The sequence below is a fragment of the Mesoplodon bidens genome (genome assembly GCF_964165515.1).
Source record: "Mesoplodon bidens genome assembly, chromosome: 12".
In the NCBI taxonomy this organism is placed as follows: Eukaryota; Metazoa; Chordata; class Mammalia; order Artiodactyla; family Ziphiidae; genus Mesoplodon; species Mesoplodon bidens.
The window spans coordinates 11,669,272-11,692,623 of NC_138168.1; the positions used below are offsets into that span (position 1 = coordinate 11,669,272).

At 39.7% G+C, this 23,352-nt stretch overlaps 1 protein-coding gene across 3 annotated transcripts in view; it reads right to left on the reverse strand.

Moving 5' to 3' along the window:
- The window catches only part of KCNQ5 (potassium voltage-gated channel subfamily Q member 5), a gene marked incomplete at its 5' end in the record, with an annotated part of 571,115 nt that overhangs the window by 151,990 nt on the left and 395,773 nt on the right, over positions 1–23,352 (reverse strand). For all 3 annotated transcript variants that reach the window (XM_081250514.1, XM_081250512.1, XM_081250513.1), the window contains one exon: positions 30–156. In XM_081250514.1, the coding sequence (XP_081106640.1) occupies positions 30–156 (127 nt within the window). The remainder of the gene's footprint in view (positions 1–29; positions 157–23,352) is intronic.

A 23,352-nucleotide genomic window follows, 5' to 3' on the forward strand; every position in this document is an offset into this window, starting at 1 on the left:
ATCTAGGTATCCGGGACTTTGATATTCACCTATAACACAGAAGGGCTTCCGGGCAAATCTCAGTCTTCCTTGCCATCCTCTGTACCGGCAACAGCAGCCTGCAGACCAGATTCGAATGATGAACTCCAAACCAAAGACGACGATCATCACAAACTCCTAAAATATCAAATGAGGCATGTCAGAGAGAGGTATTACGGATCAAACCACAGCAGGAAGCTCTGTGGATATGTCTGGACATGCAGGCACTTCATCTAAAATATCTGGTTGTTAAAGTCTGAAGTTAACATCGCCTTTTCTCCAAATCAAGCTAAACCCAGAGAACAATGGAATTGTATTTCCTATCATGGAATACTATTCCTCTTCAAGTCTCTAAAGCTTTGCAAGTTTAGGAGTCTGTTTTAATTCTAAATATGCAGGCTGAATTACAGATCCCCTTGTCTGGAATATGCAGTCCCTCAAGATTGGTTCCAGGACCCCATGGACACCAAAATCCTCAGATGTTCAAGTCCCTTATATAAAATGGAGTAGTGTTTACATAAAACCTACACACATCCTTCCATATACTTTAAGTCATTTCTAGATTACTTATAATACCTAATACAATGTAAATGATTTGTAAATAGTTGCTGGCATGCAGTTCAAGTTTTGTTTCTTGGAACTTTCTGGAATTTTTTTTCCAAATATTTTCGATCTACGGTTGGTTGTATCTGTGGATGTGGAACCTGCAGATAAGGAGAGCTGACTGTATAGTGCAATTGGCCTTAGAACCTGGTAACATGTAAAATATGTGAAATGAAACAGCAAACCCTGAAAACACAGCTTCACAGTTTTACAGAAAACAGACCTTCATTTTGCTGCAAGGAGTGACATAATCCCTGAGCCCTTAAGAGTTGTTCTCAGAGAAGGAGAAGTTAATATTTAGGAGGATACTGAGTTCTTTTGTTATGATTCAAAATCTCCTTATAAGACAGCAAGTTTTGACAGTGTTGTTGTGTGTGGCACATACATCCTTCGACAGAAATGAGACCCTGAAGCCTCTGGATCTGAAGCTTCTTAATTATTAGGCTGCCCTTTGGTGAAAGCTGCCTAGAAAATAACACTTGCTCCAGCAGGAGGGCTTTGAGATTATCTAGGAAGAGTTGTGAGTGAACCCTGGGGAAGGCCTACTAAAGAGGCTCATTAAATGTGGGTCACAGACTGAGAAACCACAGGACTCTGTCAGAAGAAAGCACCTCTGGAGCAGACCTGTCACAGTCACCTTGTTGTCCCTTTATAGGGGCAGGCACTGAGTTTATCACATTTGAGTTGTTTTCCTTTAAAAATATTTCCCTCTCGTTTTTGTTTTTTGAATCTCTCGTCTTTAAACAAGGGTTGAGTCAACATTTATGATGTAGAACAATATTTATTACTTGATTTTTGTTATAATTGCTTAATTATAAAAGTGATACATGGTTTTTATTAAAGTCTCTAAACATCACAGATGTGTTGAGTGTACAAAGTAGTCCTAAGCCACTCCCCCTCCTCTCACGTCCCAAGATAAAAACTGTTATCAAATTTAGAAAAATGGCATTTTTGTTGCAAGTTTCAGGCAAATGTCTGTTTCTTCAGTTAGAGCATGTGATGATATACTGCACTTTTGAAATGCCTAGTAGAGATACATCATTCTCTCCTGTTATTTTGCACTAAGTAACCCACAAATATTTCTCATCATGGGAAATAAATCTCCAATATCATGGCTGCTTACTTACAGTGATTTGAAACTACCCGTGGGCTAAATCTCCACAGACTACTTTATGCAGAAAACCAAAGCCACGGTCAACGCACACTCATTGATGATATCAGGGTTTTGTTTTGTTTTGCTTTTAGTTTTGAGTATATATCTAGGTAGTTGAGTTTATTCATTCATTAAGGTGGCTGAAGCGCCATGTTAGGACGAGTTGGGAGTGAAACCTGGGGAGGCCAGGCTTGGTTTAATCCTTCTCTTTCCTCATACAGAGCCTGCTGAGGCCCCAGGTGCCCAGCAGCCGTGTGTCCAGTGCACATTTAATGGCAGGGCCATTTTACACCGGCCGCCACCTCCTACTTGAGCCAGGAAGTCTGGCACTCCACTTGTGGGGTCCTATTATCAGGGATAGCTAAGAAAATCCCAAATGTGGCCTGAGCAACTGGCACTACAGTAGAATGATTTTACTTTTTCATGGGAATAGCTGCTACCAGCCAATGTATGGCCAATCATCTTTAGATATTGAATAAAGAATATTAGAATAAAGTAACATTCTATTACTTTAGGAAGGTAGGTCCTCACTGCATCATTTCTATGTTGTATCCTGAGGCAGATAAATTACATCTACAAATTCTTTATTCAGGGTCCCTTGCTCAGGAGTACTGCCTCTTGAATTTTTTTTTAAAATTATGTTGGGAAAAATCCTTCATTTCCAAATAAAGCAAGAGGAAGTTGTAATTGGATTTCACTACAGGGTCACAGTTTCTGCCTTGGAGAAGTAAGACTAGGGTCAGAATTCTCTCCTACTAGAGCATTCCTTAGTATTCTTTATGAGGGCCTGGTTTTAGACTTAGTGAGCGATAACCTCAAACTCTCTGGTCACTGAGTGAGCAGCAGGGAGGTGTCGGTGCAGCATTTCTCTCAGGCCCGGAGCTATAGGACGTGGGGATGCTCCCTCCTGAGACTTGAGCTGATTCGATTGGGAGCAAAAGCATGAAAACCACTTTGACCAGATTCTGTCTCATTTCCTGAAATTTCCATCTTATTTCAATTAAAAGGAACAAAGTGCTATTGAGAAAGAGGGGGGAAAGGATTCCAAATCTGACAGTCAGACCTGGTGGGGAATGGAATTGTGAGAAGAGCACCTTTTCTCTCTTTTTTCATTTCTCCACTTTGTTGAGGTATAATTGACAAATAAAAGTTCTGCATATGTGAGCTGTACAATGCGATGTTTTGATGTACGTAGACATTGTGAAGTGTTTACCATAATCAAGCTAATTAACATATCCATCACCTCACATAGGTAACTTTTTTTTTTTTCTGGTGAGAACACTTAAAATTTAATCTCTTAGCAAATTTCCAGGACACACTAACACTATTGTTTCAATAGTTAATTGTTAACTGTAGTCACCAGGCTGTATGTTAGGTCTCCAGGACTTATTCATCCTGCATAATTGAAACTTGGTGCCCTTTGTCTAGTATCTCTCCTTCCTGCCCACCTTCCAGTCCCTGGCAATCATTCTACTTTCTGTTTTTATGAGTTTGACTTTTTAGATTCCTCATATAAGTGAGAACATGCAGTATTTTTGTTTCTCTGTCAGACTTATTTCACTTAGCATAACACCCCCCAAATTCATCCATGTTATTGCAAATGGCAGGATTTCTTTTTTAAGGCTGACTAATACTCCCGTCTCTGTCTATCTGTCTATCTATCTATCTATCTCACATCTTCTTTATTCATTTGTCCACTGATGGACACTAAGGTTGTTTCCACATCTTGGCTATTGTGAATAATGTTGTAATGAACATGAGGGTGCAGATATCTCTTTGAGATCCTGACCTCACTTCCTTTGGCTCTAGGACCAGAAGTGGGTTTCTGACAGCTCTATTTTTAATTTCCTGAGGAACCTCCAGACTGTTCTTCGTAGTGGCTGCATCAATTTACATTCCCACCAACAGTGCACAAGGGCTCCCTTTTCTCCACACCCTCTCCAGCACTTGTTATCTTTTTGATAACAGCCATTCTAACACATATGAGGTGATATCTCATTGTGCTTTTTATTTCTTAATTAATTTTTAGTTGCTTTACAATGTTGTGTTAGTTTCAGGTGTACAGCAAAGTGAATCAGTTATACATGTACATATATCCACTCATTTTTAGATTCTTTTCCCATATAGGTCATTACAGAGTATTGAGTAGAGTTCCCTGTGCTACACAGTAGGTTCTTATTAGTTATCTATTTTATATATTAGTAGTGTGTATATGTCAATCCCAATCTTCATCATGGTTTTGATTTACATTTCTGATGATTAGTGATGTTGGACACCTTTTCATAATACCTGTTGCCCATTTTTAAATCAGGTTATTTTATTTTATTTTTTGCTACTGAGTTATGGAATGTCCATATATGTTTGGATATTAACTTCTTATCGGATGTTTGGTGTGCAAATGTCTTCTCCCATCCCAGAGGTTGTGTCTTCACTCTGTTGATAGTTTCCTTTTATGTACAGAAGATTTTAAGTTAGATGCAATCCCACATATTTATTTTTGTTTTTGTTTTTTGTGATTTTGAGTCATATAAAAAAACCCAAAAGACAAATTCTGTATGATATCACTTATGAGTGGAATCTGAAAAATAAAACTAACTAGTGGATATAACAATAAACAGACTCACCAATATAGAGAACAAGCTAGTGGTTACCAATGAGGAGAGGGACGTGGGGAGGGGCAAGATAGGGGTAGGGGATTAAGAGGCACAAACTACTAAGTATAAAATAAATAAGCTACCAGGATATATAGTACAACACAGGGAATAGAGCCAATATTTTATAATAACTATAAAGGGAATATAACCTTCAAAATTGTGAATAATTATGTTGTACACCTGAAACTTATATAATATTGTACATCAACTGTACCTTAATTAAAAAACAAAAAAATCATTGCCCAGACCAATGTCAAGAAGCTCCTTCCCTATGTCAGACAGAGAAAGGCAAACATCATATGATATCACTTATATGTGGAATCTAAAAAAAGGGTACAAATGAACTTATCTTAAAACAGAAATAGAGTCACAGATGTAGAAAATAAACTTATGGTTACCCGGGGGTAAGGGGGTGGGGAGGGATAAATTGGAAGAATTGGGATTGACATATACACACTACTATATTTAAGATAACCAATAAGGACCTACTGTATAGCACAGGGAACTCTACTCAGTACTTTGTAATGGCCTATATGGGAAAAGAGCCTTAAAAAGAGTGGATATATGTATATGTATAATAGATTCACTTTGCTGTACACTTAAAACTAACACAATGTTGTAAATCAACTATACTCAATAAAAATTTAAAAAAAAGAAGCTCCTTCCCTATGTTTTCTTCTAATAGTATTATAGTTGCAGGCCTTACGTTTAAGTCTTTCATCCATTTTGAGTTGACTTTTGTATGTGGTGTGAGATAAGGGTCCAATTTCATTCTTCTGCATATGGATATCCAATTTTCCCATTCATGATAAAAACTCTCAGCAAGTCAGAAATAGAGGTTTACTATCTCAAATTGATAAATAGAATCTACAAAATCCTTACAGCTAATGTCATACTTAATGATGAAAGACTGAAAGCTTTTCTCCAAAAATCAAGAACACAGAAAGATGTTAGTTTCATCACTCTTATTCAACATAGTTGCAAAATATAGTCACAGCAATAAGGCAAGTAAAAGAAATAAAAGGCATACAACTGGAAAGACAGACATAAAATAGTCTATATTTGCAGATGCATGACTGTCTACAGAGAAAATCTCAAGGAATCTACCAAAAGACTCTTAGAAATAATCAGTGAGTTCAGTAAGGTTGAAAGATACAAGATCAATATACAAAAACCAATCAGATGTCTGCATACTAACAGTAAGGATGTGGAAGCCAAAATTAAAAGCACAATATTATTTACGATCATTCTAAAGAAATTAAATGTTTAGCTATGCACTTAACAAACCTGTACAGGGTACGCAGGCTGAAAATTATAAAACGTTGGTAAAAGAAAGCAGACGAGACCTAAGTAAATAGAAATACCATGTTCATGAATTGGAAGATTCAACATAATAAAGATGTCAGCTCTTCCCAAATTGATGTGTAGGTTTAATGAAATTCCTATCAAAGTCCTAGCAAGTTTTTCTTTTTTTGTAGACATAAAGAAACTTATTCTAAAGTTGATATGGAAAGGCACAGGCCCTAGAATAGCTAAAAATAATCCTGAAAAAAGAGAATGAAGTGGGAGGAATCACTTTATCTGATATTAAGGCCTGCTATGTAGCTCTAATAATCAGTACTGTGTGGTCTTGGCAGAGGGACAGACACATAGAGAATGATGGAGCACAACAGAGAACCTAGAAATACACTCAGACAAACATGCTCAATGGATTATTTCATAAAGGTACATAAGTAATTCAAAGGAAGAAAAAATAGCCCTTCAATAAGCAGTGCTGGGACAATTGGACATCCATATACAATAAAATGAACCTCTATCTATATCTCACACTTTATATAAAAATTGATTCAAAATGGATCATGGGCTTAAGTGTTAAAACTATACAACTTTTAGTAAAAAACATAAGAGAAAAATTTTAGGAATTGAGCTAAGCAAAGAGTTCTTTGACTTTACACCAAAAGCATAAGTAAGGAAAGGAAAGATTGATAAACTGGACTTCATCAAAGGTAGAGAGGATCACCCCCTCTTGCGAGAGCACAAGAATCACAACTAACTGCTGATCAATCATTGACAGGAAGACACTGGAACACACCAAAAAAGACATCTCACATCAAGACAAAGGAGAAGCCACAAAGAGATTGTAGGAGGGGCACAATCACAATAAAATCAAATCCCATAACTGCTGGATGGGTGACTCACAGACTGGAGAACACTTATACCACAGAAGTCCACACACTGGAGTGAGGGTTCTGAGCCCCACATCAGGCTTCCAAACCTGGGAGTCCAGAAATGGGAGGAGGAATTCCTAGAGAATCAGACTTCGAAGGCTGGTGGGATTTGATTGCAGGACTTTGACAGGACTGTGGGAAACAGAGACTCCACTCATGGAGGGCACACACAAAGTACTGTGCACATCGGGAGCCAGGGGAAGGAGCAGTGACCCCAGGGGAGACAGAACCAGACCTACCTGCTAGTGTTGGAGGGTCTCCTGCAGAGGCGGGGGGAGGCTGTGGCTCACCACGGGGACAAGGACACTGACAGCAGAAGTTCTAAGAAGTACTCCTTGGCCTGAGCCCTCCCTGGGTCAGCCATTAGCCCCACCAAAGAGTCCAGTTAGGCTCCAGTGTTGGGTCGCCTCAAGCCAAACAACCAACAGGGAGGGAACTCAGCCCCATCCATCAGCAGACAAGTGGATTAAAGTTTTACTGAGTTCTGCCCACCAGAGCACCAGCCAGCTCTACCCACCCCCAGTCCCTCCCATCAGGAAACCTGAACAAGCCTCTTAGATAGCCTCATCCACCAGAGGGCAGACAGCAAAAGCAAGAAGAACTACAATCCTGAAGCCTGTTGAACCAAAACCACATTGCCAGAAAGACAGACAGGATGACAAGGCAGAGGGCTATGTACCAGATGAAGGAAAAAGAAAAAACCCCAGAAAAACAACTAGATGAAGTGGAGATAGGCAACCTTCCACAAAAAGAATTCAGAATAATGATAGTGAAGATGATCCAGGACCTTGGAAAAAGAATGGAGGCAAAGATGGAGTAGATACAAGAAATGTTTAACAAAGACCTAGAAGAATTAAAGAACAAACAAAGAGAGATGAACAATACAACAAATGAAATGAAAACTACACTAGAAGAAATCAATAGCAGAATACCTGAGGCAGAAGAATGGATAAGTGACCTGGAACACAGAATGCTGGAATTCATTGCTGCGGAACAGAAAAAAGAAAAAAGAATGAAAAGAAATGAAGACAGCCTAAGAGACCTCTGGGACAACATTAAACGTAAAAACATTCGCATTATAGGGGTCCCAGAAGGAGAAGAGAGAGAGAAAGACCTGAGAAAATATCTGAAGCGATTACAGGCGAAAACTTCCCTAACATGGGAAAGGAAATAGCCACCCAATCCAGGAAGTGCAGAGAGTCCCAGGCAGGATAAACCCAAGGAGAAACACGCTGAAACACATAGTAATCAAATTGGTAAAAATTAAAGACAAAGAAAAATTATTGAAAGCAGCAAGAGAGAAATGACAAAGAGCATACAAGGGAACTCCCATAAGGTTAACAGCTGATTTCTCAGCAGAAACTCTACAAGCCAGAAGGGAGTGTCATGATATACGTAAAGTGATGAAAGGGAAGAACCTACAACCAAGATTACTCTACCTGGCAGGGATCTCATTCAGATTCCATGGAGAAATCAAAAGCTTTACAGACAAGCAAAAGCTAACAGAATTCAGCACCACCAAACCAGCTCTACAACAAATGTGAAAGGAACTTCTCTAAGTGGGAAACACAAGAGAAGAAAAGGACCTACAAAAACAAACCCATAACAATTGAGAAAATGGTCATAGGAACATACATATCGATAATTACCTTAAACGTGAATGGATTAAATGCTCCAACCAAAAGACACAGGCTTGCTGAATGGATACAAAAACAAGACCCATATATATGTGAGACCTAGGGACACACACAGACTGAAAGTGAGGGGATGGAAAAAGATATTCCATGCAAATGGATATCAAAAGAAAGCTGGAGTAGAAATACTCATATCAGGTAAAATAGACTTTAAAATAAAGAATGTTACAAGAGACAAGAAAGGATATAATGATCAAGGGATCAATCTACGAAGAAGATATGACAATTATAAATATATATGCACCCAACATAGGAGCACCTCAATACATAAGGCAACTGCTAACAGCTATAAAAGAGGAAATCCACAATAACACAATAGTAGTGGGGGACTTTAACACCTCACTTACGCCAATGGACAGATCATCCAAACAGAAAATTAATAAAGAAACACAAGCTTTAAATGACACAATAGACCAGAAAGATTTAATTGATATTTACAGGACATTCCATCCAAAAACAGCAGGTTACATTTTCTTCTCAAATGTACACAGAACATTCTCCAGGATAGATCACATCTTGGGTCACAGATCAAGCCTCAGTAAATCTAAGAAAATTGAAATCATATCAAGTATCTTTTCTGACCACAACGCTATGAGATTAGAAATCAGTTACAGGGAAAAAAATGTAAAAAGCACAAACACATAGAGGCTAAACAATACGTTACTAAATAACGAAGAGGTCACCAAAGAAATCAAAGACGAAATCAAAACATACCTAGAGACAAATGACAACAAAAACACGATGATCCTAACCTATGTGGTGCAGCAAAAGCAGTCCTAAGGGGGAAGTTTATACCTATACAAGCCTACCTCAAGAAACAAGAAACATCTCTAATGAACAATCTAACCTTAACCTAAAGGAACCAGAGAAAGAAGAACAAACAAAACCCAAAGTTAGTAGAAGGAAAGAAATCATAAAGATCAGAGTAGAAACAAATGAAATAGAAACAAAGAAAACAATACCAAAGATCAATAAAACTAAAAGTTGGTCCTTTGAGATGATAAACAAAATTGATAAACCTTTAGCCAGACTCATCAAGAAAAAGTGCAAGAGAACTCAAATCAATAAAATTGGAAATGAAAAAGGAGAAGTTACAACAGACACCGCAGAAAAAGAAGTTACAACAGACACTGCAGAAATATAAAGCATCCTAAGAGACTACTACAAGCAACTCTATGCCAATAAAATGGACAACCTGGAAGAAATGGACAAATTCTTAGAAAGGTATAAGCTTCCAAGACTGAACTAGGAAGAAATAGAAAATATGAACAGACTAATCATAAGTAATGACATTGAAACTGTGATTAAAAATCTTCCAACAAACAAAAGTCCTGGACCAGATGGCTTCACAGGTGAATTCTATCAAACATTTAGAGAAGAGCTAACACCCATCCTTCTCAAACTCTTCCAAAAAGTTGCAGAGGAAAGAACACTCCCAAACTCATTCTATGAGGCCACCATCACTCTGATACCCAAACCAGACAAAGATACTACAAAAAAAGAAAATTACAGACCAATATCACTGATGAATATAGATGCAAAAATCCTCAACAAAATACTAAGAGAATCCAAGAACACATTAAAAGCATCATACACCATGATCAAGTGGGATTTATACCAGGGATGCAAGGATTCTTCAGTATACGTAAATCAATCAATGTGATACACCATATTAACAAATTGAAGAATTAAAGCCATATGATCATCTCAACAGATGCAGAAAAAGCTTTTGACATAATTCAACACCCATTTATGATAAAAAGCTCTCCATAAAGTGGGCACAGAGGGAACCTACCTCAAAATAATAAAGGTCATATATGATAAACCCACAGCATACATCATTCTCAATGGTGAAAAACTGAAAGCATTTCCTCTAAGATCAGGAAGAAGACAAGGATGTCCACTTTCACCACTCTTATTCAACATAGTTTTGGAAGCCCTAGTCACGGCAATCAGAGAAGAAAAAGAAATAAAAGCAATACAAATTGGAAAAGAAGAAGTAAAACTGTCACTGTTTGCAGATGACATGATACTATACATAGAGAATCCTAAAGATGCCACCAGAAAACTACTAGAGCTAATCAATGAATTTGGTAAAACTGCAGGGTATAAAATTAATGCACAGAAATCTCTTGCATTTGTATATACTAACGATGAAAAATCTGAAAGAGCAATTAAGGAAACACTCCCATTTACCATTGCAACAATAAGAATAAAATACCTAGGAATAAACCTACCTACAGAGACAAAAGACCTGTATGCAGCAAACTATAAGACACTGATGAAAGAAAGTAAAGATGATACCAACAGATGGAGAGATATACCATGTTCTTGGATTGGAAGAATCAATATTGTGAAAATGACTATACTACCCAAAGCAATCTACAGATTCAGTGGAATCCCTATCAAATTACCAATGGCATTTTTTACAGAACTAGGAGAAAAAATCTGAAAATCTGTATGGAGACACAAAAGACTCCTAATAGCCAAAGCAGTCTTGAGGGAGAAAAGTGGAGCTGGAGGAATCAGACCCCCTGACTTCAGGCAATACTACAAAGCTACAGTAATCAAGACAATATGGTAGTGGCACAAAAACAGAAATACAGATCGATGGAACAAGATAAAGAGCCTAGAGATAAACCTATGCACCTGTGGTCAACTAATCTATGACAAAGGAGGCAAGGATATACAATGGAGAAAAGACAGTCTCTTCAATAAGTGGTGCTGGGAAAACTGGACAGCTACATGTAAAAGAATGAAATTAGAACACTCCCTAACACCATACACAAAAATAAACTCAAAATGGATTAGAGACCTAAAGGTAAGACCAGACACTATAAAACTCTTAGAGGAAAACATAGGAAGAACACTCTTTGACATAAATCACAGCAAGATCTTTTTTGATCCACCTCCTAGAGTAATGGAAATAAAAACAAAAATAAACAAATGGGACCTAATGAAACTTAAAAGCTTTTGCACAGCAAAGGAAACCATAAACAAGATGAAAAGACACCCTTCAGAATGGGAGAAAATATTTGCAAATGAATCAATGGACAAAGGATTAATCTTCAATATATATAAACAGCTCATGCAGCTCAATATTAAAAAAACAAACAACCCAGTGCAAAAATGGGCAGAAGAGCTAAGTAGACATTTCTCTAAAAGAGACGTATAGATGGCCAAGAAGCACATGAAAAGCTGCTCAACATCACTAATTATTAGAGAAATGCAAATCAAAACTACAAGGAGGTATCACCTCACACCAGTTAGAATGGGCATCATCAGAACATCTACATACAACAAATGCTGGTGAGGGTGTGGAGAAAAGGGAACCCTCTTGCACTGTTGGTGGGAATGTAAATTGATACAGCCACTATGGAGAACAGTATGGAGGTTCCTTAAAAAACTAAAAATAGAATTACCATATGACCCAGCAATCCCACTACTGGGCATATACCCAGAGAAAACCATAATTCAAAAAGACACATGCACCTCAATGTTCACTGCAGCACTATTTACAACAGCCAGGTCATGGCAGCAACCTAAATGGCCATTGACAGACGAATGGATAAAGAAGATGTGGGACATATATACAATGGAATATTACTCAGCCATAAAAAGGAACGAAATTGGGTCATTTGTAGAGACGTGGATGGATCTAGAGACTGTCATACAGAGTGAAGTAAGTCAGAAAGAGAAAAACAAATATCGTATATTAACACATATATGTGGAACCTAGGAAAATGTTACAGATGAACCAGTTTGCAGGGCAGAAATTGAGACACAGATGTAGAGAATAAACGTATGGACACCAAGCGGGGAAAGTGACGGGGGTGGTGGTTGGGGGATGAATTGGGCGATTGGGATTGACATGTATACACTGTTGTGTATAAAATGGATGACTAATAAGAAATAAAAAAAAGTAGAGAGGTTGAAAAGACAAACTGTAGACTGAGAGAAAATATTCTCAAAGCACAGATATGACAAAGGACTAGTATCTAGAAAATATTAAAACTCTCAAAACTCAACAGTAAAAAACAGTTCAACTAGAAAATGAGCAAAAGACATGAACAGCCATTTCACTAAAGAGGAAAATGGATAGGAAACGAGCACATGAAAAAATATTCAACATCATCAGCCATGTAGGAAATGCAAATTAAAACACAAGATAACACCACATACCTATCAAAATGGCTAAAATTAAAAATAGTGCCAACACAAAATGCTGGAGAGAATGTGCAGAAACTAGATTTCTTGTGCATTGTTGGTGAGAACGTAAAATGATGTAGCCACTCTGGAAAACAGCTTGATAGTTTCTTATATAATTAAACATGCAGTTACTATATGACTTAATAATTGTACTCTTGGGCATTCATGCCAGAGAAATGAAAACTTATGTTTATACAAACACCTGTACACGAATGTTCATAGTGGATTTATTCATAATGACCAAAACCCAGAAACAGCCCAGATGTCCTGACCACGTGAATGGTTAAACAAGCTGTGGTCCATCCATATTGTGGAATACTACTCAGCAGTAAAAATGAACAAACTATTGACACACACAACAACCTGGATGAATCTCTGGGGCATTATGCTGAGGGGAAAAAGGCAATCCCAAAGGTTACATACCATGTTATTCCATCTACAAAATATTTTTAAACTGAAAAATTTTAGAAATGCAGAACAGCTTAGAGGTTGCTGGAAGTCGGGGATGGAGGGAGGAGGGGTGTTTGGGGAGAAGGAGCATGTGGGTGCAGTTATTGAAGGATGACCTGAGAAATCCTGTGGTGATGGAACTGTTTGGTGTGTTGACTGTGACCAGAGATATATGAGCCTCCACACGTGTTAAAATTGTACAGAACTAAAGACCAACATACAAACACATGCATGTCCACATATAAATACCCCACACAAAACTGGGGAAATCTGAATAAGATCTGTGGATTGTATCAGTGTTATCATCCTGGTCGTGATATTACACTATAGTTTCACAAAGTGTTATCATTTGGGGAAACTGGGTAAAGTGTACATAGAGTATCTCCATATTATTTCTTACAACTACATGTGGGCCTACAATTACCTCACAAAAAATGCAATTAAAAAAAAGTCATTCCCCATCATGTAGCTCAGTGGGGCCACCTCCAAAGAGGAAACGTTCTTCTTCATGTCCAGTTACTGGATCTGAGCTCACTGTGTTTTGGTTTCATGGCTCCAAATGACCCTTTGGATGGGTCTTCTTATTTTATCTTCCAATCAGCTAAAAATACAAACATCTGTTATGCTCATTTGAAATGACTTCTATTTGGTAAGAAGTTCTCCTGACCTTTGCTGGGCAGCAGAGACACAGGTTCTGCTGCCTTTGCTGCTGTACCTCAGGATCAATCAGCTCATTTTCTCTCGCTTTTTTTTTTTTTTTTAACATCTTTATTGGAGTATAATTGCTTTACACTGGTGTGTAAGTTTCTGCAGTATAACAAAGTGAATCAGCTATATGTATACATACATACCCATATCTCCTCCCTCTTGCATCTCCCTCCCACCCTCCCTATCCCACTCCTCTAGGTGATCACAAAGCACCGAGCTGATCTCCCTGTGCTATGCACCTGCTTCCCACTAGCTACCTATCTTACATTTGGTAGTGCATGTATGTCCATGCCACTCTCTCACTTCATCCCAGCTTACCCTTCCCCCTCTCCATGTCCTCAAGTCCATTCTCTACGTCTGCATCCTTATTCCTGTCCTGTCAGAAGCTTTTTTTTTTTTAAGATTACATATATATGTGTTGGCATACAGTATTTGTTTCTCTCTTTCTGACTTACTTCACTCAGTATGAGTCTCTAGGTGAATCCACCTCACTACAAATAACTCAATTTCAGTTCTTTTTATGATATGACTAATGGCTGACTAATATTCCATTGTGGAATTTTTATATTCCATTGTATATATGTGCCACATCTTCTTTACCAATCCATCTATTGATGGACACTTAGGTTGCTTCCATGTTCTGGCTATTGTAAATAGAGCTGCAATGAACATTGTGATACATGACTCTTTTTGAATTATGGTTTTCTCAGTGTATATGTCCAGTAGTGGGATTGCTGGGTTGTATGGTAATTCTATTTTTAGTTTTTTAAGGAATCTCCATACTGTTCTCCATAGTGGCGGTATCAATTTACATTCCCACCAACAGTGCAAGAGGGTTCCCTTTTCTCCACACCCTCTCTAGCATTTATTGTTTGTACATTTTTTTGGGGGGGGTACGTGGGCCTCTCACTGTTGTGGTCTCTCCTGTTGCGGAGCACAGGCTCCAGACATGCAGGCTCAGCAGCCATGGCTCACGGGCCTAGCCGCTCCACGGCATGTGGGATCTTCCTGGACCAGGGCACGAACCCGTGTCCCCTGCATAGGCAGGCGGACTCTCAACCACTGCGCCACCAGGGAAGCCCATTTGTACATTTTTTGATGTTGGCCATTCTGACTGGTGTGAGGTGATACCTCACTGTAGTTTTGAATTGCATTTCTCTAATGATTAGTGATGTTGAGCATCCTTTCATGTGTTTGTTGGCAATCTGTATATCTTCTTTGGAGAAATGTCTGTTTAGGTCTTCTGACCATTTTTGGATTGGGATGTTTTTCTGATATTGAGCTGCTTGTATATTTTGGAGATTAATCCTTTGTCAGCTGCTTTGTTTGCAAATATTTTCTCCCATTCTAATGCCCTTTATTCAAACGTTGCTAAAGAGATTAGGGAATAATAATCAGAGTACTTGACCTACTAGGAGGAAGCTGCAACGTAAAGCTGGTGTTATTAAGTATGGTTCTGTATTTCTTCTTTTAAGATCCTGGAAGCTTGGCTTTGACATCTCTCCACAGAACTAAAGGCAATGTTTATTATTTTAATCACCTGTCTTGAAGGAGTTGTAGTGTTTCCTCACTTGTCCTCAGAGAAACATAGAGTACCTTTCCTATTCTTCCTAAAGACTTAGGAAGTGCATATAGAAATTAAGAAACCAAAGAGGTGGACTTCCCTGGTGGCACAGTGGTTAAGAATCCGCCTGCCAATGCAGAGGACATGGGTTCGAGCCTGGGTCTGGGAGGATCCCACATGTCGCGGAGCAACTAAGTCCGTGTGCCACAACCACTGAGCCTGTGCTCTAGAGTGCGTGATCCACAACTACTAAGCCACACGCCACAACTACTGAAACCCATGCGCCTAGAACCCGTGCTCTGAAACAAGAGAAGCGACCGCAATGAGAAGCCCACGCACCGCAACCAAGAGTAGCCCCGCACGCAGCAACGAAGACCCAACGCAGCCAAAAAAAAGAAAGAAAGAAAAAGAGGCAGGGGAGAGCTAGTCTTCTGTTCTATTTTGGATATCCATTGAGAATACTAACCAGCATTAACCCCCTTTTCTAGCTATTAAGGAAGAATCTTCGTATGTTGCTATTTCATTGATATGTATAACTTTGCTGTATAACTTCAGATTTAAACTATATTCTTGCAGTTCTCTTGTGTTTGAGTTACTCAAAGAGGTTTTAGGCACAGACTGATTTTTTTGGTACAAATTCACAAGCCTAACAGCTCATGTTCTGGTTGTTTTCTCATTAATCAATAGCACTGTTCATTAAAACACAGTGACCTTTGTCTAATCTACAAGCTGTCTGCTGTGACTATTAATTTTTTCTGTTTTCATGCCAGCAAACAGCCTTTTTCTGAAGATGAGATGCTGACATTGTAAACCCCGTGACATTTTCACCAATTCTTGAAGAGCTGTGGCTAATTAAATGTACAAAATTGGAAGTACTGTCCTTACTCAGAATACCAGCATAATCAGTTTCCAGCTATCTTTGCTCCTTTTTTTGGTATGTATACTTAAAGTACCACAGGGCTAGCAGGCCAGCATGCCTCCTCCCATAACCCCTGCAGGGAGAGGATTTGCGATGTAAACTGAGCCGTGAATCACAAAGAACGGCATCAGTCACAGGGGTTGCAGTTATAATTCTCTGTAATTTGGAAAATTCTATTAGTATAATACATACTGAGGAAATGAAGTTCAGATCTAGAAATGGCACAACGCTTAAATCGGAATGTGGAAATAAAAATACAAAGGTAAATCACTGATATTTGTCTCTCTGAAGGACAGAAAAAGACCCCAACACATGCTTACTAACTGTTACCTAGAGGCCATCACACACCATCATCAACCTAGCTTGACTTCACATTCTTTTTATTTTGGGGGATGGTGTATTAACGGTTAGTGAATTGGAAGAGAACTTGAGGCAATGAATGTTTTTACCGAAGGGATTAAGTCGAGGACGGGATCCTGCCTGTACTGAGGGTGGTGGTGAGGGTGTGACAGCATTTACTACGTGGACACTGAGCGGTGATCAGAGGACGCGGCGTAGAAGTGCACGTGGGGTGAGGACGGGGCACCGGTGCTCCCACCTTCGTACACCATGGGTGAGATGGTTCTGGAGCCAGTAACTGGGTTGCCCCACTGGCCAGAGGGCTTAGGGAGACACTGGCAGAAGAATTCGTCTCAGGAGCACCAGGAAAATTTAGATTTCCTCCTTACTGGTTGGTTGATTCCCCAAATATCTCTATAAATAATTTGTCCTTTCAAGTGTTCCACGCCGTTTAAAATGTAAACCTCCCTCTGAAAAATACTTCACTTAACCACATTTATATTCTGAGGTTCATTTATCCAGAGGTTTCTCAGAGGGGCACAGGGAAGGGAGTGGTTTGAACATGTCCCATCCCGAATGACTAAGTCACACTTTGTTACCTAAGAAGGACTAGGGGAAGGTTTTCATCAGGTGTGTAGATAGGACCGGAGGATGTTCCTGGCTTCCCCACAGTGCAGCCTAGGGGATCCCATATGTCCTAGTTGCGGAGGGGAGGCCCCAGGAGTGAAGTTAGACACTGAGGTATGGGTTGGTTGCTGTCAAGTGCTGTCATGATCACCTGATGTGAGGGAGCCACCAGACGATCCCTCTGTGTTCATGTGTCACCTTCTTAAAGTCGCACTGACATCAGGGCAAAGGATGGCTTAGACCTTTCCCTCCGCCAGCCCAGGAAGGAGGGTGAGGTCGGGCCACAGGACCCAAAGCAGCAGTGCTCTCTGCTGAGGCGCCCAGGTTGTCGGTGCACCTGGCACGAACAGAAGGCAGGTTCACCAAGTGCCTTTTGGTCCCCCACCCCTAACCAAATTACACCTTCATTGGTTTAAGGTTTGTGTACAGGTGTGTCTGCATGCAGCCACGTGTGTGTATAGCCAGGGATAGAACAAAAACACTGAGCCATGAACTCCAAGCCAGAAAAATAAAAAACAGCTTGCCACACCTTGAGCTGAACCTGATATTCATTCTGTTAAGGTTTTGCCAAATAATCACCAAGGAACCAGTTCAACTTGGAAATGAAGCTAGAAATCCCAAATCAGATCAAAGTGGAACACCAAGAGAGTCTTCCAAATGAGTGAAATCAAGCCAAGTTTTCATTTGATTAGGGTTGCTAATTTGTCAATTTCTCATCATCCTACAGGCTTTTCTTTTTCTCAAGAACTATAGGAGTTTGTTCCCAAAGAATTTAAAATTTAAATTTAAAATGAACATTAATTCAACACCCATATATGATGAAAACTCTCCAGAAAGTGAGCATAGAGGGAAGCTACCTCAACATAATAAAGGCCATATATGACAAACCCACAGCAAACATCATTCTCAATGGTGAAAAACTGAAAGCATTTCCTCTAAGATCAGGAACACGACAAGGGTGTCCACTCTTGCCACTATTATTCAACAGTTTTGGAAGTCCTAGCCATGGCAATCAGAGAAGAAAAAGAAATAAAAGGAATACAAATTGGAAAAGAAGAAGTTAAACTGTCACTGTCTGCAGATAACATGATACTATACATAGAAAACCCTAAAGATGCTACCAGAAAACTACTAGAGCTCATCAAGGAATTTGGTAAAATTGCAGGATACAAAATTAATGCACAGAAATCTCTTGCATTCCTATACACTAACAGTGAAAAATCAGAAAGGAAATTAAAGAAACAATCCCATTTACCACTGCATCAAAAAGAATAAAATACCTAGGAATAAAGCTACATAAGGAGGCAAAAGACCTATACTCAGAAAACTATAAGATACTGATGAAAGAAACAAAAGATGACACAGAAAGATGGAGAGACATACCATGTTCTTGGATTGGAAGAATCAATGTTTTCAAAAGAACTATACTACCCAAAGCAATCTACAGATTCAATACAATCCCTATCATATGACAATGGCATTTTTCACAAGATTAGAACAAAAAAATTTACAATTTGGAAACACAAAAGTCCACAGATAGCCAAAGCAATCTTGAGAAAGAAAAACAGAGCTAGAGGAATCAGGCTCCCTGACTTCAGACTATACTACAAAGCTACAGCAATTAAAACAGTATGGTACTGACACAAAAACAGAAATATAGATCAATGGAACAGGATAGAAAGTCCAGAGATAAACCCACACACCTATGGTCACCTAACCTATGACAAAGGAGGCAAGATATACAATGGAGAAAAGACAGTCTCTTCAATAAGTGGTGCTGGGAAAACTGGACAGCTACATGTAAAAGAATGCAATTAGAACACTCCCTAATACCATACACAAAAATAAGCTGAAAGGGTTAAAGACCTAAATGTAAGGCCAGATACTATAAAAGTCTTAGAAGAAAACATAGGCAGAACGCTCTTTGATATAAATTGCAGCAAGATCTTTTTTGACCCACCTCCTAGAGTAATGAAAATAAAAACAAAAATAAACAAATGGGACCTAATTAAACTTAAGAGCTTTTGCACAGCAAAGGAAACTATAAACAAAATGAAAAGACAACCTTCAGAAGGGGAGAAAATATTTGCTAATGAAGCAACTGACACGGGATTACTCTCCAAAATATACAAACAGCGTATGCAGCTCAATATCATAAAAAACAATTAACCCAATCAAAAAATGGGTGGAAGATCTATATAGACATTTCTCCAAAGAAGACATACAGATGGCCAACAAATACTTGGAAAGATGCTCAGCATCACTAATTATTAGAGAAATGCAAATCAAAACTACAATGAGGTATCACCTCACACCAGTTAGAATGGGCATCATCAGAAAACCTACAAACAATAAATGCTGGAGAAGGAGTGGAGAAAAGAGAACCCTCCTACACTGTTGGTGGCAATGTAAACTGGTACAACCATTATGGAGAATAGTATGGAGGTTCCTTAAAAAAGTAAAAATTGAGCTACTATATGATCCAGAGATCCCACTCCTGGGCATATATCTGGAGAAAACCATAATTTGAAAAGACATATGCACCCCAATGTTCATTGCAGCACTATTTACAATAGCCAGGACATGGAAACAACCTAAATGTCAAAGGAATGAAATAATGCCATATGCAGCAACATGGAGGGACCTAGAGATTGTCATACTGAATGAAGTAAGTCAGACAGAGAAAGACAAATATCATATGATATCGCTTACATGAGGAATCTAAAAAAAGGGGGTATAAACGAACTTATCTACAAAACAGAAATAGAGTCACAGATGTAGAAAACAAACTTATGGTTACCAGGGGAGAGGGGGGGAGGGATAAATTGGGAGATTGGGATTAACATATACACACTACTATATATAAAACAGGCAAACAACAAGGACATGATGTATAGCACAGGGAACTCTACTCAATCCTCTGTAATGACCTCTATGGGAAAAGAATCTAAAAAAGAGTAGATGTATGTATACATAAAACTGATTCACTTTGCTGTACACCTGAAACTAACACAACATTGCAAATCAACTATACTCCAATAAAAACTTTTTAAAAGTGAACACTGCTACTGGAAATAAAATGAGGCCATTCTATTAGTTTTATAACAAGAAAATATGCAAGGGCAATGGGTTCTTACTTATAAAAATTTAAAATACTTATAAAATTTTAAATAAAATTCCGCAAAACAAAGGAACAATGTATTTCAGTGAAGAGAGAGCCCTGCCTTAAGCAGCAGGTAAATGTCAGCCAAGCTGACCATACAGCAAATGTTACATTGCCCTTTGGTGGCATTTCTCCTGTGGGTGGAGTGATGCCCGTGACAAGGCAGCCATTGGGATGCAGTGTGATGGACTGAACGCCCCTGTGCGGAAGCCCTGAGCCCCGTGTGGTGGTGTGAGGAGGTGGGGCCTCTGGCAGGTGAGGAGGCGCAGATGAGGTCATGGGTGTGGGTCTCCTGGATGGGATTAGTGCCCTCACAAGGAGAGGAAGAGAGACCGGGGGACACAGCGAGAAGGCTGCCATCTACAAGCCAGGAAGAAGGCTCTCGCCGGGGGCCTGAATCAGCCAGCACATTGATCTTGGACTTCCAGCCCCCAGAACTGAGAGGCAAGCACACCCAGCCTGCAGTATTTTGTTCTAACCGCCGGGCTGACTGAGCGGCCGGTTTCTGTGCTACTGAGAGGCTGGGGGTCAGGCAGGACCAAGCACATGGGCTCTTGGAGAGCTTTCAGGATTTTGCTTTTCTTACTGAGGAGTTATAGCTCTGCCTTGCACATGCCTGGGCTTGGACCAAAGAAACTGCTCTTGTACTGGGAGATGCCCTGCCTTTCAGAAGATCTTCCTCTTCCCTCTTCTTTTGGGGTATTTGCGTTGTTTAGTACAATAACTGCTCTGTGACACCTACTTCATTTGTCGGTTTCATGAGTCACTTGACAAATGTATACTGAAGACCGTGGCAGGGCAGGAGGTCAAGGGGAGCAGTGTGTCTGCCCCCCGGAGGAGGAGGTGACCCTCTGTTTGGGATGATAAGGCACATGCACTAGAGAACTCACACGGTGAGGTGCCATGAGGTCCCCTGAGAAGCTCCTCACCCACTGTGGTGACTCCCTCACTAAATGCCCCTTGAAGTATTCTTCAGTTCAAAACTTCAGGCTCAGCGAAAACTAATTAGCATACTGCTTTGTCAATCCATTAAAATCAAAGTTCTGAAAAAGAGCTAGCTAGAAGAAGAAAAACTGGAGTGAGCTAATTGGCCAATAGTGTTTTTCCTAAGCTGCCTATTCAGCATTATTGACACTAATTGCAATTGGTGAGCAAGATGTCTGGTGTCAGCGTGCTTGTTTTGATGAATCTAAGCTAGAGGACAGTAACAGTAATTACCAATTTCACTCCTATGACTTATAACAATTTTGTTTTCATTGGGGGTCATGTGATGAGATCTCTCCTCTTTTACTATTTCACTGGAACAATAGGATTTTCCTCCATTGGTTAAGAAAGGTTCTTAAGACAGGCTGGGAAAAGAAAGAGAAAGCAAGGGACAGTTTATTCCTTTTATCTGAGCATGTTTTAGGCAGAATCCCCAAAGGTTTTGGTCTTTGAAAGACGTGGAACTTCAGGGTGGAGCCGAAGTGTCTCCCGAAAGCCCAGGAGAAAGCAGCCAGGGTTTTATTTACTCAGTGATGGCAGAGGCTATGCTGATGGAAGGAAGAGCCCTGAGACCCTCGCAGGCGAGCTGTCTGGGGTGGGGATGTTCGGCTGTTGGTGGGTTGTGAGAACGGGGCAGGGCGATGGGAGTCCAGCAGGAATCAGATACCGCTTGCCTTCCACATGCCGCCACTAACAGAAGGTGTGTACCAGCTTTCTGTGCATGTCTGATAAACGCAAAATGTTAGCTATCCCCAAAGTATTAATACGTAAATCAGTGGCATTGTAACACTTCCTGAATTGAAGAAAAATTTGAAGTTTTCGGCCCCTTTGAACATTTAGATCATCAAGAAAAATCAAACCTATGCAAGATCACTTATTTTACTAGTTTCTATTTTATTAACCATGTGAATCTTCACACTGTATCCTTTAAAAAACCTGTCATGATTCTGGGATGTTTATTTACATCTCTAGTTATCCATCAGAATCATTCAAGACCAGTCATGCTGTAAATCAAGGATATTCTTAAACTGGGAAGGTGAAGGGCCTGTTCATTGATCAACTTGAATTAATTTAATGAGCTCCTCTGCCTGTTGTTTATTTGAATCATTAAACAATAGAGTAAGAATGAATATGTCTTCTATACCCCTGGCCTAAGAAAAACTGAGATGGGGATAAAAACAAGAAAAGTACTTGAGAGATTTCCAACTGTTTCAGAACACCAACTTTTATGATCCCTAAGCACACGACCTGGCACAGGGCAAATACTTATCAATTTGATTTAATGGCAAGTTATCCTGACAGCTGATTCCAAGGAATCCTTGGGGGTCTCCCTTGTTTCTATCACAGTTCTTTTCTCTGCTGTGTCATTCATCAGGCCATGTTCTGATCCTAATTTGTTCTTCTGAAGTCTCCCTGCCAGAGAGAAAACGCCTCCTCTTGCTGTGTCCAGCGTTCATCTTAGACAGAGACAGCTCCTACTGTACAGAAGGCATCACTCTTACTTGCCCATAATGTTGTTTTTGTTGAATGTCTCTGTTCTGGTCATCATTGTGTCTTGATTAATACACCACTGCCTGCTGGTCCCCTGTCACGCACACCTGCTACACAACCTCTGACAGGCGATGCCCTCCGTTCACAGGACACGTGGCTATCACTCAGACTGATCTGGAAAATCACTTCGTGTAGGAGGGACCTGATCTGTCATAGGAACTTGAAACCCTGCTCTGTTCTCTTGCTCTTTTCTTTGGTTGTAGACTCATTCCTCCCTGGCCACACGACACTTGATTGGAGACTACGGTAGTCATTGAACCACGTATGAGAGGATCGATTCACAATTTGAACGAATAAAGCATCCTGCACACAATTAGGGACCAAAGCTGCGGAAATACAGACCCATTGACTCGGCAGGACATTAACAAAAAGTAGGCTCTGAGCAAAAATAACTGTCCATTCGGAAGTTAAGGCTCTGCCCCGAAAAGAATGGTCTGGAGAAAACGCCTTCCTTGCCACTTCCTGGGCAGCATGGAAGCCTGAAGAGA